This window comes from Neomonachus schauinslandi, chromosome 4 (genome assembly GCF_002201575.2).
Source record: "Neomonachus schauinslandi chromosome 4, ASM220157v2, whole genome shotgun sequence".
Taxonomy (NCBI): Eukaryota; Metazoa; Chordata; class Mammalia; order Carnivora; family Phocidae; genus Neomonachus; species Neomonachus schauinslandi.
The window spans coordinates 47,414,419-47,433,616 of record NC_058406.1 but is presented as its reverse complement, the minus strand read 5'-3'; the positions used below and the strand labels follow the sequence as shown (position 1 = coordinate 47,433,616).

Genomic DNA, 19,198 nt, shown 5'->3' with positions numbered 1-19,198 from the left:
CAGGGTGAGAAGCTACAGGAAGTGCTCACAAGCCTACTCAAGCTCCAGAGGACTGGTAATTGCCTACCCCATCAGCTTCTACATGCAGGCTAGTTAGTGGGCAAATCCTCAGGCAGCAGAGAAAGTTAGAGTGCTAGATGTGCAGTTAAGACCCTCCAGGGAGAAACTCAGAGCTGAGTTTTATTGCCTGTCACTCAGCACTGAGCCAGGGGAAGAGCCCCAGGAAGTGTTTGTGCACCCATTTAAAACCATATCCTTGTAACTGGAGGGGATTATGCTAAGTGAAATAAGTCAATCAGAGAAAGACAATTATATGGTTTCATCACTCATATGTGGAACATAAGAAATAGCACAGAGGATCATAGGGGAAGGGAGGGAAAACTGAAGGGGAAGATATCAGAGAGGGAGACAAACCATGAGGGGCTCTGGACTCCGGGAAACAAACTGAGGGTTGTGGAAGGGGGGATGGGTGGGGGGATGGGGTAACTGGGTGATGGGCATTAAGGAGGACACATGACGTGATGAACACTGGGTATTACACACAACTAATGAATCACTGAACACTACATCAAAAACTAATGATGAATTATATGTTGGTTAAATTGAAATAAATACAAAATAAAAAAAAATAATAAAACCACATCCTTGTTCTTTGAAGTCCTAGGAGACTAGCAAATACCAGGCCCCATCAGCTCCCAGAGATGGTTTAGTTAGAACCTCATTCTTCAGGTAGCAGCCATAAAAGTTGGGATGCTGGATGTATGGTCCAAACCTTTCCCTCCCCAGGGAGAAACTGTTTGCTGGGGGCAGGGTTTATGGTGAGAGTATGTTTCAGCTTTTCCTACCTGTTTCAATGTGGTTATTTCCTTAGTCACCTAGTATGCACAAGTCTCTCACAACAGTTTTTCTGGATTTCTCTCAGAGGTATGGATCCATGTGTGGCAGTTTATTCACTGAGTCCATGGATGGAGCATTTCTTAATTTCTTGTCTATTCAGATGCTCCTTCAATGCACTTCCCTTATCTCTTCAGAGCGTCTTGAGACTGGACTTCCAAAGAAAACGTTCTGTGCATCATCAGCAAGTCTAGTTCAGCTAGTATATATATATTGACTGTGTAGAAGATACTGTGCCAAGTACTGTGGGGGAAACAGAGATGAACCAGATATGGCCAATGGTCTCAGATATGTCCCAATGTAGTGGGACAGACATTTCAGGGGAAAAAAAAGTAGATCACATTAAGGTCACAAAGACAGAGTTGGAAATTTTCAGAACAATAGCTCTCATCTTGTTTGAGGAACCCTGGAAAGATTTATGGAAGACGGAAATATTTGAGCTGAAGCAAGAGGCAAGACATCTAAATTGCAGCTTTTACTACTTACCGATAGCAAGTTGCTGCAGCCCAGGTGACAAGGGAGTGGAGTGCTTCGCCATCGAAACCATAGCCAGCTTAAGAATCCAACTGCAGCTCTATCCCTGAGCATGTCATTGTGTACAGGAAGAGGTCTGAAAGTTTTACTTCACTACATTTCTGTGATCACAAATCACCTGAAACTTCAGAGATGCAGAATGTATACATTCAACCTACGCATCTAAAACAGAGCTGTCCAAGTCAATTTTCTGTGACGATTGAAATTTCCTTACTTGCACTGTCCAATACTGTAGCCACCAGGCATGTGTGGCTGTGAGGGAATAAAATTTAATTAAAATTTATGTTTCAATACCCACTGTGGCTAGCAGCCATCATATTGGTCAGTGCAGGTCAAGAATCTTTGGTTGCTCTTAGTGAACTAATCACAAAATTATGTGATGATGTTGGGCCAGCATTTATTGCTAAGTTCAGAAAGTTAGATTTATAGAAGCATGTTGTTTTGGGATAACGGGATCAATCTAAAGGAAGATGGGATTTCACTTTTTTCTCCATTTTTGCATATCTGGCACATGAACTTCATTCATGTCATAAAACAAGTATTTACTGAGCAACCCTTAACAGCAACAGAATTAAACCTTTCCAAGACATGTTCCAAGAATGTGGAACACCTGCATTTTCTTAAAAATTTCACAACTCATTTTAACAAACATGTAGAGATTAGGAAATAAGTAGGATGCTGGGGAAAAAAAAATAAAGTAGCTTTTAAAAAAATTGCTTAAGAGAAATTTGGGCTGGAAGTGACAGCTGATATGACTCAATGGCAGCATCAGAGATCCAAGTGCCTTGTTCCTTGTTGTTCCACTGTCCTTGAGGGTTGCCCCTCACTACTATTCACATCTTTTTGGCCAGAACCTAGTTAAATGGCCTCACCTAGTTACAATGGAGTCTGGGAAATAGTTATTCTCCCTCCCCCACCCCTCCATCATTGGATGGCAAATGTAACAAACTAAAAATATGGCATTCTGTTACTAAAGAAAGGGAGAATGGTTGTGGAGAGATAAGTAGCAATCTCTGCCAAAGAAAACCCAGAAATATTCTGGATTTCATGATAATGCAAAATGTCTAGATTACAGTGATGAAACCAGAGACATAAAAGGGAACACCAGCTGACTGGGTGATAGGCACTGGGGAGGGTATGTGCTCTGGTAAGCGCTGTGAATTGTGCAAGACTGTTGAATCTCAGATCTGTACCTCTGAAACAAATAATGCAATATATGTTAAGAAAAAAAAAAAAAGAAGAAGAAGAAGGTAGCGGGAGGGGAAGAATGAAGGGGGGGAAATCGGAGGGGTAGACGAAGCATGAGAGACGATGGACTCTGAAAAACAAACTGAGGATTCTAGAGGGGAGGGGGGTGGGAGGATGGGTTAGCCTGGTGGTGGGTATTGAGGAGGGCACGTTCTGCATGGAGCACTGGGTGTTATGCACAAACAATGAATCATGGAACACTTCATCTAAAACTAATGATGTAATGTATGGGGATTAACATAAGAATAAAAAAAATACTAAAAAAAAAAAAAAAAGGGAACACCAGCAAATCACTTTTACACATCTTCTTATTCACCAAAAAATTCAAATGAAAAACAAAATTAGAAGAATTAAATTAATGCAATTATTTTTCTTTAACAAACTAAATATTTGAAGTCCTTTATTTAAAGCAGCAAATAAACGTGCAGTCGTACCCACTAAAAAATCCACTGTAATTGTCAGACACAGAAATCAGGAAGTTTATTTAAAACCTTTCACAACTATTATATTGTTATTGGACAATCATTTATTTAAAATAATATCCTAAATACTTACAAAAATAAATCAAGTATTGCTTCTATTTTTCAAGTGTCAAAGTCTTTGCCATAGAAAATAGAAAGAACCTTTTATAAACTAAATGTAACATTTAAGATACATCAAGTTAGTAAGTGCACACTGTTTTCTTTAATGGTTGTGCTTTACAAATTTCCAAACTACTTCTTTGCAATGTACAGGTTCACAATAGGCATGTATGCATACACCCATACACACACATTTTTTACATAGGAATGTTTCTCATTAAATATGCATACGGAGAACCTAACACAGTACTGCGGCCTAAAAGTCACCCCCACAGAGCCAAATGTGCCAAAATACAGAAAGATGTGTAGATGTAGAAGCATTATCTAACATTCAAATTAGCAATCCAGTTACCAAAGATGATGACATTTTAATGAAGGATACTCAGTTTGTTTCTAGATAAGACATTAATTCTTAATCTATACTAAATCATCAGTTCAATAGCCTTACTCATTGAAAAAATAGAATGAACTTCAAATATTTCTCAATACATTAAGTGATCATTGTCATTTGTATATACACTTTTTATTTTAAAAAGAGGAATATTAACCTTAGAGCAAATGCTCAAAATTAAGGATCATTTCCAAATTGGTCTGTAGTTTAATCTTTTATCACTGGGACATTCAATTCCTTATCAAACAGAGAAATGCTGGATTTCTCTTCCCTGGCATATGCACTCAAGCCTCACAACACAGACATGTATAAATCATGGTTCGTGATGAATATTTATAATGCTGCACCACCCACAGGGTGTCAATCTCACTACATTAACCAGATGTGAAAAAGAATCTCACTTCTGATCAGTTCCTGAATTTCTGTACGGTTAATCACAATAATACAGAACTTTACATTACTCTTGTATAAATACTTCTATATTGAGCATCTTAAATTCTAATTATCAACTAGAAAAGTGATAAATCACAAAATTGGTTTTTTTCTCTATTAAAAAAAAGAATCTAGCCTTCTGTCCTAATTCAGAAATTGCATGAATTATTTAGAAATTCCAAATATAATTGAAAATTTATGAGCAATTGACTGTGAAAATACTAATTTATTGAAATTGATGTTTTACAATAAATTCCAATAAAAGGAAGCTTGAAGAGCTTGTAAAATCTCAATTATAAGCAAGTAGTAAACACCAAAGGAGCAGATGTCTTACACTGACCAAAATATACCAAAATGCCATAGTATCTGGAAAATTTTAATTAGCATGCTAAAATATTTTCAAAGGGCTACTTCATTTCACTAAAAGTTGCAGGCAAGCAGACTCTAAGAATATACAAAAATGCAAATCAACAATATAATTGCACCAATAAAAAAACATCAAAATCTAAGAGGTAGTCAACAGAAGTAACCCTGATGCGACAACACATCCTGGTAGCTGCTCCCTAAATCTTAAGAGACCTAACTGCAGTAGGAAATTCTTGTACTGTCAATGATTAGAAAAAATGTATTGGTAGAGAATCTACAAACCAAGTGTTTAAATGAATAATACTGTAAATAGAACAATACTCATATATGCAAAGAAAGGCTGACAATATCCAGACCAGGGTCTACAGCCTGTAGGCCAAATCTGTCCTACTGTCAGTTTTTGTAAATAAAACTGTATTGAAACCCAATAACATCCATTTTGCTCATATACATTGTTTATGGTTGCTGCTCTCACACCTATAGCAGAGTCCAGTACTTGGGACAGATCATATGGCTCAAAGAGCCTACAATATTTACTAAAATATTTACCATCTCTCTCTTTACAAAAAGTTTGCTGACCCCTGGTCCAGACATCCGCTGAGAGGGATGCAGTTGTTGAACGGCTGGAAAGATTAACAATGAACGTCACAACATAAGGTACTCAACTCTAAGGAATGCAAACTGCTCTTTATGTCACAATTCAATTCCGTTTCATATCTGAAACAGTTCTAACATTTTTCTACTTTTTATTTTTGTCGTCAAATATCAAAGAGTATTTCCAAGTTACTATAAAAAGGTTTAGCAGAGCACTGTCCAATAGAACTTTCTGCAATGATGGACTTTTCTTATATCTGCACTTTCCAGTACTCTAGCCACCAGCCACACACTGCTATCAAGCATCTGGAAATGCGTGACTGGATGTGACCAAGGAACTGAATTTTTCATCTTAATTTTATAGAAATTGCCACACATGGCTTGTGGCTACAATACTGGACAGCAGAGATTTAACTCAACTAAAGTTCTAAAGTGTGACTCTTAAAAATGGCCAAAAAAATTATAAAATAACACCTCTGAAAAGAACAGGTTTGGACAGAAGTGGACTGAAGACCATAAACTGAGTCCCGGACAGATTCCTTAATTCGTAAACAAAAGTCAAACGGATTCCAGACTGTTTCCTCACTGCACCATCTCCTTGCAGTGCAAGGAAAAAACTATTATAGTATGTTTTTCAGCAAAAGCCCTGATAATCTTATGCTTAAAAGCAATAATTAAAATCATCATATTAAAACAGGTATGGACATTTCACACAAATTATATTTTTTGCCTTACTTCCCACCAGAAAAATCACCTTTTATAAAAGTCAGTTCATTCCATACCGTTAGCATGTCAACCATGCTGTACAGAAGCCCTTGTTTATAAGAGGTTCATTGAAGAACTATGAAGTCTCCTGAATCTGCAAAATCTCCAATTAGTCACTTTTACTATGGCAGAAGTCACTGCAATGGTCCAATCTTCCAAATGTTATATCTTCCATTACATGATAGAATAGACCCATCTGATGACAGATTTGACGATAGAGGTAAAACCTTATACATATATAAAGTCAAAAAATATAGCTCTTGTATAGTTCTCCATGCACCTACCTCAAGACTATTTTTATATGGACCGAAACAATAAAACAAATATAGATATATTTTTAAATTACTTATTACTGATCATACATTGTAAATTAACCAAGTTACTGGTACCACTGAAGACATTAAACTAAAATATACCCAGTCAATATGAACTTATAACACTCTCAGAAGACAAATGTTTGAGATGTGTGCCTAATTACATCTTCTACTCAAATGTGCTCCCTTCAAGAAATAGCTAATTTTGTATTTTGTTTCCAAAGTCAGCTGACAAAATTAATTTTATGCATACTGATTTTTAAATAGCTGACATCCACCATCATAAATTTCTTTTTTAACCTGGCAGTTAACTGAAGGATACAAACTATTTTAAGGGCACTTCTGTTTATGTTTTCTTTTGTAGTTTAATCGGGTGTTGTAGCAGGAACTTTGACAGAGAGATTTCTTCTGGTGCTGGTGATGTGCCGCTGCTGCGCTAAGAAAGACCGGGCGGGGGTACACGCACCAGTGTCTTTGCCAGTGCCACCGCCGCTCACGAGTCTAGACTCCATCCCCAGTTTCTGGAATGCCAGACTCTGAACAAAAATAAGCAAACAAATAACAAGACTACTTAGAGTCTGTAAAATGCTTTTCACATTTATTAAGTCACTTAATCCCCCAAATTCTATAAAGCTGTTGTTTTCCTCATTTTATAGAAAAAGGAAAGGGTTCAGAAGCGAATTAATCTGTGCACCATCATGTTAGCAAGGAAGAGGAAACAAAGGCATAAAATCCAGTTTCTCTATTTTAACCTACCGAATTTGAAATCATTAAAAACATTCTAAACTTCGGCTTAATTATAATAAAAAAAGGTTCCAAAGTAAATCTTTGTGTTTGGGCCTTCACTCTACCCACTATGAGCATACATAGCACAAGAGAAAAACTCAGATCAACGGTTCTCAAATGTGGTCCCCAAATTATCATTTGCACCACTGGGAATTCGTTAAAAATGCAAATTCTACCTTGTAGACTCTAGCCAGACCTACTAAATCAGAAGTTTTGCAGACGAGTCCAACAACTTGTGTTCTAACAGGTCTTCTGATGCCTGCATCACAGTTTACATTCACTATCGTCTATCTACATACTGATTGATACATGACGAATTACTGTGGTTGTGGATGGTGGGTTTCGTAGTAAGAGAAATCATTACTTTTTCTCACTAGACTACATAACAGAATTTTACTAAGCTTAGAATCATGAGTAACTAATATAATACATAAAATATAGTAAATGCTCAAAAGACATGGGTGGTGTGGGGTGGGAGGGATGTGGTGGTGGGGTGATAGACACTGGGGAGGGTATGTGCTATGGTGAGCACTGTGAATTGTGTAAGACTGTTGAATCACAGACCTGTACCTCTGAAACAAATAATGCAATATATGTTAAGAAAAAAAAAAAGAAGAAGATGGCAGGAGGGAAAGAATGAAGGGGGGAAAATCGGAGGGGGAGATGAACCATGAGAGACTATGGACTCTGAGAAACAAACTGAGGGTTCTAGAGGGGAGGGGGGTGGGAGGATGGGTTAGCCTGGTGGTGGGTATTGAGGAGGGCACGTTCTGCATGGAGCACTGGGTGTTATACGCAAACAATGAATCAGGGAACACTACATCAAAAACTAATGATGTAATGTATGGTGATTAACATAACATAATAATAAAAAAAAATTAAAGAAAAAAACAAAAACAAACAAACAAAAAACCCCAAATCCTTTAAAAAAAAAAAGACACGGGTAGAAAATGAATAAATAATGTGTTATTTGGCTCTAATATCTTTAATAATTTATGTATCAAGAGGCTACAGAGGAACAAAGAAAATAATGTTCCCAGTCTTAACTAGGATGACTGACTCATGAGGGAAGGTTCCGGGAACACTTCACTTCTAATTTCCTTCATGGCCTTGCTAAATTAAGCCAGATTTTACCAAATAGAGAAGGGAAGGAAAGAGCACAGAAAAAAGTACAGTGACACAGAAGAGCAGGCATGTTTGAAGCAGGGCACCCAGTTCTATGTGGTGAAGCACAGGGTCCACACATGGACAGAGTCCATAAAGTGATATTCTCTCATACTAAATAAGCAGCAGCTCAAGTAGATAATGGCTGTGTTACTCTCTTTGTGGATTAAAATAATCCAAAGAACCATATATATCACGAAATGCTTGAAAACATCTTGCTGAGTAAGGATGACAAAATAAACTACACTTCAAATAATTTTATACTACTCTCTCCTTGTTAAGACAGACAATACTGAAGAGTATTCCTGATTTTATTTTATTTTTTTAAGATTTTATTTATTTATTTGACAGAGAGAGACACAGTGAGAGAGGGAACACAAGCAGGGGGAGTGGGAGAGGGAGAAGCAGGCCTCCCGTGGAGCAGGGAGCCCGATGTGGGGCTCGAACCCAGGACCCTGGGATTATAACCTAAGCCAAAGGCAGGCGCTTAACAACTGTGCCACCCAGGCGCCCTGAATATTCCTGATTTTAAAAAAACAGTGAAAGACACACTTAGAGGCTTTATGGGATGTTAAAATAAATGTTGAGTACTAGAAGTACTTAATTTTGCACTGCACAGATATTCCTACTTCTACAGAAACACCTATGAAGCTCAAATTAAGTCTTTTCACTCAAGACAATTTTTGAAATATTTATGAACTGTTGTATGTGTGCTTCATGTGTATCAACTAAGGTTGATGAGTCACAAAATCAATTTACTTATTTTGAGAAGATCAAAATCAACCAAAAACATTAAATTAAAATATACAATTTTAAGTATGACCAAAGTTAAAAAAAAAAAAAGAGAGAGAGAGAGAGACTATGACAGGAGATACCTGAGTACAATGCACACAGTCAGGGTAACTTCTGTTCAGTTACATATGTAAACATGTACAGGTACTGATTTGTGGTATAAAATGTATTTCCTCCTATGGTTCATGGTCAGAATGTTTGATAAGTACAACATCCAATCACTGGCTGAATGTCAACTCACCTTATTGTACCAGGCAGAAACAATGAGTTTTTCTTCATAATCACGGAATTTTGCTACCTTACATTCACTCTGGAAAAAGATACAAGGACTATCAAGATCCCAGAAATAAACTGAAACTACCAAAAATGGAATCATTTTTTCACTGTGCTCAGAGAATTCTAAAAAATGCACTGTGTGGCATAAAGCAGTCAAAATCTGAGCAGAATCATGGAGAATGCATGCACAATGCCTTTAAGAAAGAATAAGACCATGACTAGTAAATATTTATTTCAAAAATTTTACTGAGAAATGTTCAATAAAACAACAAACATGAAACTGGTGATTCTCATGCTACTGTCCCCTACATCTAGAGAAGAATGTAACAACTGGCTTAGATGACAAAACAGAGCTGCACCTATGGAGGAGTCAAAACTAAGGAGAAAGAGGATATAGTAGACCATATCCCAGAAAATCCTTTAAAATCTCTATAAAGCTTAACACAAATTTTTCTCTCTTAATTCTTGGTGATCTATATACTAGATTGCCTGTGGCCATATTTGCACACTACCCTCGACATCTATTTAATTCCTCGAATATAGCAAATTTTGTAATTTCACTGAGCACCAGATACAGTTGACTCATTATAAACTAAACTATTTGAATGTTCCTACAGCAAGATGCTTATGTGCCTCCCTCATATCTTGTATGCTTTTTGTATCATGAGCATCTCGATATAATATATATGATATAAAACACTTTGCAAAGGAAACCAGAACATGTCCAATTACAAAATCTATGAACATACAATTCCAGAGTGACATAATTAACCCAAGTAGTAAAAATGATATCATTAGCACAAAAATAACTTCTAAAATTTGAAGACTCAGCTAGTTAATGAGGTGTCATCACTAACATAGCTGTGCATGATTAGTAACCAATACTGCCATTTTAGTGCAAGGGCTTACTGGATTCTGTGAGCACTTTCTTCCCCCCAGGAATTGCAACTAAGGAGCTTTACTTAGGTTCAAGTGAGGAACAGGAGAAGAGAAAGAAAATCTGGTTAACTGAGTACAGTACCTTTTTTAAAAGGTGAGTTTGGTTTCTTCCTTTCCCTCTTTCTTTCTTTCCCTTTCTTTCTTTCTTTTTTTCTTTCATATTTTCTGAATGAACTCTAATCCACATAATTTTAAAAGGAGCTAATATTATAGCAGAACTCTTTTAGACACTAAGGGATATCCACATGATTGGCTGTTGTGGGGAAGAGAGATACAAAGCAGCAGAGTACATACACTCGCAGAGACCAATCTCATGGGCTAGCGAGACTGTAATAAACACCGAGTGCTAAAACATGACATCTCTAACTTCTGACCTCAACCAACCTCTTGTGAGACTTGATCATTTACAGCAGATATATGACAGCAATTAATCACGAGGGTTACACAGGATAATTAAAAGGAGATGTGTGAATATGAAAATTTTACCTCCAGAATCTCAATTCTTCTCTCTTTTTCTGCCAACTGCTTTCTAAGTAGCATTATTTCAGCTGATGCTGGATTTAATTTGGGATCTAAAGTTTTTATTACCTGTTTAAAGAAAAAAAAATATTTTACATCTACTTTATTTTATCAAGTATTGAAATATAATAACATTGTCTATAGCATCTCTGTAAATAAAGTGGAAAATTATCCAGGAAGTAAAATTATCCAGGTACTAACTATGGCTTATTTGGCAATTAAATTTGAATAACAAAAATAGCATTCTATAAAGGTACAATGGTATCAAACTTCAGTACAAAAATGGAAAGATCCCTCTCCCAAAATAAAATTTCCTTTCCTACAGGTTTGGTACTCAGACAGTAATTTAGTCTTATTAAGCTTTGAGCACTAAGGTCTTGAAATAACACTTTTCGGGGCGCCTGGGTGGCTTAGTCGTTAAGCGTCTGCCTTCGGCTCAGGTCATGATCCCAGGGTCCTGGGATCGAGCCCCGCATCGGGCTCCCTCCTCCGCGGGAAGCCTGCTTCTCTCTCTCTCCCACTCCCCCTGCTTGTGTTCCCTCTCTCGCTGTGTCTCCGTCAAATAAATAAATAAAATCTTTAAAAAAAAAAAAAAGAAATAACACTTCATATTTATATGATGAGTATTTTTTTAAATTAAAATGAATTTGATAATTACATGGGAACTTACTGATTATACAAAGTAAGTAACAAAAAATTCATAGAAACAATCTTTTTACTACCATTATCTAGTTAAATGTAATTCAATATATGAGATCAATATAATAGAAACTGGTGATTTTATCTGCAAACCAGAGGGTGGCTCAATCACATTTATGGAAATCACTAATATTTAGGTAAAAGATATTCAATCAGAATGTTGTTCAGAGACTCAAGCAAACTATGTAGCCAGCAGAATAACAAGAAATTAACTCAGAAATATCAGGTGTATGTCAGGAACAAAAACAAATTTCCAATAATAAGATCATCTGTATGATGTAATTACAAATCTATTAACAAAGATTTAAAATTATTTAAAGAGGAAGATTTCACCTATATTTATAGAGGTAAAGGAAAAAGACTAAAAGGTAATATGCTAAACATTCCTGCAGTTCGTTCAGAACAATTTGCTGAGTGCCGAATATGGCAGGCACTTGGTGGGGGCACGTGGGGATACAGGAGACTCGGTGCCTGCCCTCACAGAGTTCACATTATAAAAGCAGAGTTTAAATCATAATTTAATTACAAAGACACATCATAATTTGTTACCTCTAGGTGATAAAAAGTATGGTTGTGACTTTTCACTATTTTCTGAATTTTCTATCATGGACATTATGTTACTATAATTAACTCTCCCTCCAAATAACATAAAGGTAAAAAAATGAAATCATATTTATTATACAAGCAATTGTTTTTTTAAATGATAGTGCTCAATGATGACAAGAATATGGTATTCACTGTCAGTGCTTTGTCTATTTAGTTGTAATCCTTTTAGAATATCATTTAGAAATAAGTATCAAGCATCTTAAAATTTTCTTATCCTTTGACCTAGAACTTCCATTTGACCCATTAACCTAGGAACAAGGCTAAGATAATAAACCAAAATAAGGGGCAAGCTTTCTGTATAAATATGTTGCCTACAGTCTTATTTCTAGAAGCAAGAAGAAAAAAGAAATGGAAATGAACTATTTCCAACAACAGGATGATGATGACTAAGTCAATTATGATATACCCCACTCAACTGAGTATCATACAGCCATTCTTTTATTTTGCAAAGTCTGCTCCATAAGTGTCTGTCTTGTTTACTGCTGTATTCCCAGTGCTTAGTATAACAGGTGCTCAATAAGTATTAAATTACATTTATATAACATGAGGAAATTATTTTAACTTTTAAAATGTGTTTTAAGGGCGCCTGGGTGGCTCAGTTGGTTAAGCGACTGCTTTCGGCTCAGGTCATGATCCTGGAGTCCCTGGATCGAGTCCCGCATCAGGCTCCCTGCTCGGCAGGGAGCCTGCTTCTCCCTCTGACCCTCCCCCCTCTCATGTGCTCTCTCTCTCTCATTCTCTCTGTCTCAAATAAATAAATAAAATCTTAAAAAAAAAAATAAAAAAAAAATAAAATGTGTTTTAACTTTTAAAATCATATGTGCTATGATCATACAAATTGTGTGTGTGTGTGTGTGTGTGTGTGTGTGTGTGTGTGTGTGTGTGTATGGTCTGTATTGTGGTCAGCAATCACAGAGACGATATACATTGAAAAAAATGCTCTGGTAAGAAAATACACCGAAAAGTTAATAGCAGTTATCTCTGAGAACCCTTCTATGTTTTATGTTTTCTACTAAGAGCATTTATACTTTTGTATACTTTTGTAGTTGAGAGAAACTGGACTGTGGCACAGACTGATTGCCTTTGTTTACCAGGGTTCTCTAGAAGCTGCGTGCCTGAGTTGCCCATTGAAATGAGGGTGAAAGTGGTTCACGGCTCCCAGGCTGCCCCATCACAAATCTCCTCCAGTGCAGTCTAGGCTGGCCTCCCTTGTCTACCGGCTGGACTATCTCGAGTGAGCTTGGGAATGCCACGTTCAAGAAGGCAAAGCCTCTGTCAGCTGGGGGCTCTGGCAGATTGCATGGAACAGAGCCCCTCCCCCATTGAAAGATGGGCTTCCTGTGATCAAGAAGTAACTTCTACCTTTTAAGCCCTGAGGTCATGAGGTTTATCTGTTGCTGCAGGTACTATTTACAACTTAATAAATATAAAACTTAAACATAAAAAGAACAGACATATTAGCAGCATTTTTAAGCTTCATCATATAATCCTTTTATTCAATAACTAGAAAAAAGTATATTAACATTCTCTAAGAGAGAATACTTATAATTAATTAGGAAAATATGCAGTATTCATGGAAATAAAAGATTTTATTAGAATAGTACTTACAGATATTTAAGTTTGAAATAAGGAAAAAAAAATTAGTCTGGTAAACATCAGAATAGTGCCTAACTGTCTAATCTAGACTGAAGGCTAAAACAATTTTAAACAAGTTTGAAGAGCTAAATTTTCACAAAAGGCAAATGTTCACTTTAAGAGCTAAAGGTTCCATACTTCCTAACAGTCATCTCCCCTAATGAGGTCACTCCAGTCCCGCTGAAAACTGTCCCAATAAAGCCCTGTGTTTGTTTTACCTGATGCTCATGAGTGAGAGTGAGAGAGCATGAAAACTGGCCCGCAAGGCAGAGAAGAGGGAGCAAAGTGACGTGTCACAGAGAGAGGAGGAACAGTCCCACAGGCAGAACTGGCTTAATAAGAACCTGAGTCAGAAGAGTTGGGCTCCAAAAGATCAGTCACTCACATTTCTTGCTTTCTCCAAGTACATTTTATATCTCTCCTCCATCGCTTTCATATCTTCATCTTTCTTCTGAAGAGCAGCTTCAAGTTCATTGATCTTTTGTGCTATTATTGAAAAGGAAATGAAACATGACCAATTTAAAATACTTCCTCTTCACACAAGGACTGTATTTATTATATTTTTTTCTAAAGACTGATGAGAGAACTTAAAAGAGTAACGTTTATTTCTTCTTTGTAATGAATTCTTATCTAAAACTTTTGAACTATAACCAATACATCCTCGATCATTTCATATTATTCTTGCTTAAAAAATATCTAAATCTGCTTTATCCAGCTATTTTTCTCCTTTCTCTCAAGTGTTTCAATGAGCAAATACACTTTACAATGTAATCACAACCATCATTAGAAAATAAAGCATGTCTTCTACACAAAGTTTAAAGGTTACTTTGATTATACACTATTTTATTTACATTTCCATAGTATTAATTCTACTATATTTTACAATGTTTGATACTCCTATATATCAATCAGTTCATTTTATTAGATTTTTTTTTTGCTTTAAGATTAGATCATTTATTAATTACTTAAATCACTAAAAAATTACCATGGTTCTTATTTGCAATGCATGTATTTATGGAATGTCCAGAAACTTATACATAGTCCTTGCATTCTTCAACTAAAAAGGGCAAGTCCTTAGATGTAGTCTGATCCAGGTTTTTACAAATACCTACCATTCTGGTTTACATCTGGCTGAAGATCCTCAATGAGCTCTTGTTTCTTCTGTAATTCTTCCTGGACCTCAGTTAGTTTTTCCCTAAGTAGTGGAAAGAGCATGGAGTTTTGGAAACAAACAGACCTAAGAATGAAAACTGATTTCTGCCACATAACATTTGTGGACTGTGGGCAAATCCCTTTCTGATCCTGAATCTCCTCACCTGTGAAATGGGAGTAATACCTGCCAAATATTATAGGGGTTGCTGTGAGAAGGTAAACTGCCTGGCACATGATGGGTGCTAAAAATGTTAATTTTTTCCCCTTGCCATCCTTGCTTCCTAAGAAAGTCAAAGGAAATATTTTATTGGTTAAACATCCCACATCCCCACACAGTCAAGTTGTGACAGTTGTCTGCTTTGTAAACCCTTCAAATGACATTAGTGATTGAAAAATGTAGGATCTGGGATCACTGGCAGGCAGGCTGAATATTTTAGAACATTTTTCTTTTCACTTCTTGGTGGCAGTGGTGAACATTCAACTGCCATCAGGGGATTTTTCTTATAAACAAAATCAGAAAAGGATACTAACTTTAGAAGTTTTTAAAACCCTTCCCCTTGCATATTTGAAATGAAATATCAGTTTTACTTACATATGAGCTTCCAACTTCTGCTTTAGTTTGCTGGACTATAAAAATTAAAAAAAGTTGCTGTAAAATAACTTTTGTGACAAAGATAAATTTTCCAGACATCAAAATCTCTTTATCTCCTTTTGAAGTGTATTATTTAAAATTGTAAATGTTTCAAAAATTTGTATTTCTAATAACATACTCGTAAAAACATAAAATTTTAGGTATTTTTTACTTCAAAGGGAAAGGAAAGGAGGTTAGGAAATGAAAGAAGGATGAGTACAATAGTAAAAAGAAAAATGCTTCATATTTCTGAATACCATGAAAATAAAATTTAAACTTGAAGAAAAATAGCAAATGCAAGCTGAATGTGATATACTGAGGAGTATCAAACATTTAAAAATCATTATTTAAAATATAAATTTTAAGATTTTAGGCCTTTAAATGAAGAATAGACTTAAATAATTATCTTTATAATAAAGCGTTATCATTACAAATGCGAGCACTTTAATATTAACATCAAAACAGAGCAAGTGGATTTTGTTAAAAAATGAAATTTAAGACATAAAACTTCCTCTTTAAAAAGCAGGAGTTTAAATTGCAATACTAGTTCAAGATCATCTACTGAATAGATAAATGAAGGGTTTAAAACATATAATGTGAAATATAACTCAGACACTAATACATTTTAAAAAGAGAAACATAAAACCTTTAAAAATACTGCAATCCAAAAATGTACTCCCCCCAAATAGATCCCATTTTAAAAGTATTCCCTACTGTGGCTTAGAAAAAATATTTGTATTAGAGAGATTACAATACCGTATATATGCACATACGAGATGCCGCCATGCATGAGACGATTTCTATTTTCCAAGCCCCCGAGGAAAAAAGAGAAAATCATATAAAGCATATAAAAGACAGAGAGGAAACACACTCTTTCAGTCCTCTTTCTCATCTCTTTACTTACTCTTAATAGCTCTCTCCCCCATCGTACAACCACCTCACATTGTATCTACCCAGTATCTAATGTACATTGAGCCCTATCTTTTTGTTGTTGTTATAGTTAAATGCCTCCCTCCCTCCACTGTTACTTCTTTTCCCCTCTGCATACAGAGATCCAACTACAGACACACTGCTAGGTATATTCAGATTTGGGCTGTTCGAGCTCTGCTGAGTCCTCTTATCTGTCCCCTACAATGTTTGCCATCAAAGCCCATTAGAAACGGCGAGGCCATAAGTCTGCTTGCAAGGAGGGAAGAAATAAGGGGTGACTGATGTCTTCAAAACTGCATTAAGGTTTCTGTCTTTTGGAGGTTGGTATGATCCACTTCTTTGACGCTCTTTGGTAGAAATCATTGTCTTACTCTCTCCTCTCTGTTAGATTTCCTCAATTCTGACTGCTGACTACTCTTACTAGGACTTTTCTCAAGCCTGAGAAAAGAGCTGTGAAGACCTCACTCGTAGCATGCTCTCAAACAGGAATTACCATGAATTTAGGTATAGCTGTTGAAGTAGGACAGATAGAAATCACCTTCCAATACAGACGATTAATTTATAGGCTCCAAGTTGGCAAAATCACTGCATCTGTTATGCAGATATATACGGTATTCGAGGGTACCCCCAAAGATAAGGGTAGCACTTTCAAATACAGGACTAATTTGGGCATCAGGACCTATGGCAGAGAGTCCACACACAGCAGAATTATTACAATGTTTAAGTTACTTACACTTTCTCCTTCAGACCTGGAGCCTTGTTCCTGTAAAGATTTCTGGAGGTCCTCAATCTGCTGCTGCAATTCTCGGATACGCTCTTTGCTCAGCCTATTGTTAAGATGAATCATACGTATTTATTTGTATTGAAAGTCAAAGTAGTTATGGATCTATAAAGGTACATTTGTGCAATTTAACACATGAAGTCTGCATTTAATAGCAATGATGAATGCCCAACAATTGTCTGTGGCTAGGTATAATATATAGTGTAAGTACAGTAGGCTACTTGCAAGAAAATACTTTTTAAAAAAGAAGACATTTTATCATGGACGTATGTATGCCCACATTTAAAAATTTCAGATACTTGTGTGCCAGCTGCAAAAGCACATCAATTCTGCACTGTCCTCACTGGTACGAAAATCAGAAAAGTAGTTCAGTTTTCCTATACTTTTATCTTTAGAATGGGAACTAGGTTTCTTCTTCTTGTTTCGGATTTCACAGTGTATTGACCAAGGCCACCATTTCCCAACCATTTCTTCATAACTTTTTATTTAAATTAAAGAGACTAACACTAGCAACTAGGGCACATTTCTAACTTGGCAAAATCTTGTTCTTTAAAACCCTGCTTAAGCGTTACCTCCACTGAGGTTACCAGCAAGAGAAAGTATCTGACAGTCTCTTTTCATGTATATATGACCTAACACACCTGCCTATTATAACACTCCACTGTTCCACTATTGCAGGTATCACATAATATAATCATTATTCATATGTCTATCTTCCTATAGTAACTCTTTAAAAGGTGAAACTTTGTATCTCCAGTGCTGATATTGAACTGGATAGGATAGTAAAATCTGATGGTCCTTTCAGAAAGCTAAAATGTTGATGTAATACAATATATACAAGTTTGAGAGAGAAGGTTCAAGTGTATCTAAAATTCCTGGTGGTCTCTAAGATCTAATAAAGTTTGGTCAAATAAAATCAAATAGTTTTATAGCAAAATATGCTATTTATAAGAGGCAAGTTAGCACAGTGGTTAAGAGTCTGGACTCAGGAATCAGACTGACAGAAAGTTCAAATGTGGGATTGAAAATTTACTAGCTTGTAACTCTGGACAAGTTACTTAGCCTCCTTCAACCTCAGCTTCCTTATCCATAAGAAAGAGATAATTTCAATTCTCACTTCATAGAGTTTTTGTGAGGAGTTCTGAGTGAATACCAAAAAAGTGCTTAGAAAAGTGCCTGGCATATAGTGAACACTGTATCAACTGTTATATATTTTTAATACTCTAATTCTTGTGCACCTCATTGCTATCAGATGAGTACACCATTTGCTTTTATAGCTGAAGACACCAAGTGTGAGTTTAACTTGCCCAGGACAGAACAGCTAATAAATTTAAATAGAGATGGGGCTCAAATTTGACTGCACGGTCTATGTTCTATCCATGTACAGACCGCAGCCCAAAGCCAGACTGTCATTTAACCATTTGTTAAATTTTCTGTGGATTGTGAAAACATATAAATGAAATTCAAGAAAAAGCAGCCAGTAATAAAGTCTGCTAAAGGGGCGCGTGGGTGGCTCAGTCGTTAAGCGTCTGCCTTCGGCTCAGGTCATGATCCCGGGGTCCTGGGATCGAGCCCCGCACCGGGCTCCCTGCTCGGGGGGAAGCCTGCTTCTCCCTCTCCCACCCCCCATGCTTGTGTTTCCTCTCTCGCTGTGTCTCACTCAAATAAATAAATAAAATCTTTAAAAAATAAAAAAATAATAAAGTCTGCTAAAATAATGGAAGTGAGAGGCTGAAAACAACAATTTAAACTTCTTTAAATTCTACTTATTTTAACTACGTGGCTAGCTAATGGAATCACTATGAATGTCAATTACAAAAGTGTGTGTCACCTTTGCTCGGTTTCCAGTTCATTCATCTTGCGGTGCTTCTGTTCCAGCTGCTCCTGAAGTTCCTCAATACGCTCGTTCTCAGTGCCTTCCTGTTGCAAGCGGAGCATCTTATTTTCATGTTGCAGTCGAATAAACACTTCCCTGAGGTTGAAAAGCAAAGTTTGTTTTTAAATTTTTTAAATGTACATTTTACATTTTTTTACATTGTGAATTTTAGAAAATTCCTGTTCATTCAATAGCTGTCATTTAAAAATGTTACCAATGTTTCTGAAATTTTTTAAGAAAAAACTATGTACATTGTAAGACTGTCTCAAAAAAACAAGTAATAAATTTTTCAG

At 36.2% G+C, this 19,198-nt stretch overlaps 1 protein-coding gene across 1 annotated transcript in view; it reads right to left on the bottom strand.

Moving 5' to 3' along the window:
• Positions 1-6,459: 6,459 nt before the first annotated feature.
• Positions 6,460-19,198, bottom strand: part of HOOK1 (hook microtubule tethering protein 1) — a 60,342-nt gene continuing 47,603 nt past the window's right edge. Inside the window, exons 15-22 of the mRNA XM_021679990.1 lie at positions 18,861-19,001; positions 16,982-17,075; positions 15,280-15,314; positions 14,648-14,730; positions 13,921-14,021; positions 10,563-10,664; positions 9,103-9,171; positions 6,460-6,655 (exon numbers count right to left, since the gene is read on the bottom strand). Of these exons, the coding sequence (XP_021535665.1) occupies positions 6,485-6,655; positions 9,103-9,171; positions 10,563-10,664; positions 13,921-14,021; positions 14,648-14,730; positions 15,280-15,314; positions 16,982-17,075; positions 18,861-19,001 (796 nt within the window). The 3' untranslated portion in view covers positions 6,460-6,484. The remainder of the gene's footprint in view (positions 6,656-9,102; positions 9,172-10,562; positions 10,665-13,920; positions 14,022-14,647; positions 14,731-15,279; positions 15,315-16,981; positions 17,076-18,860; positions 19,002-19,198) is intronic.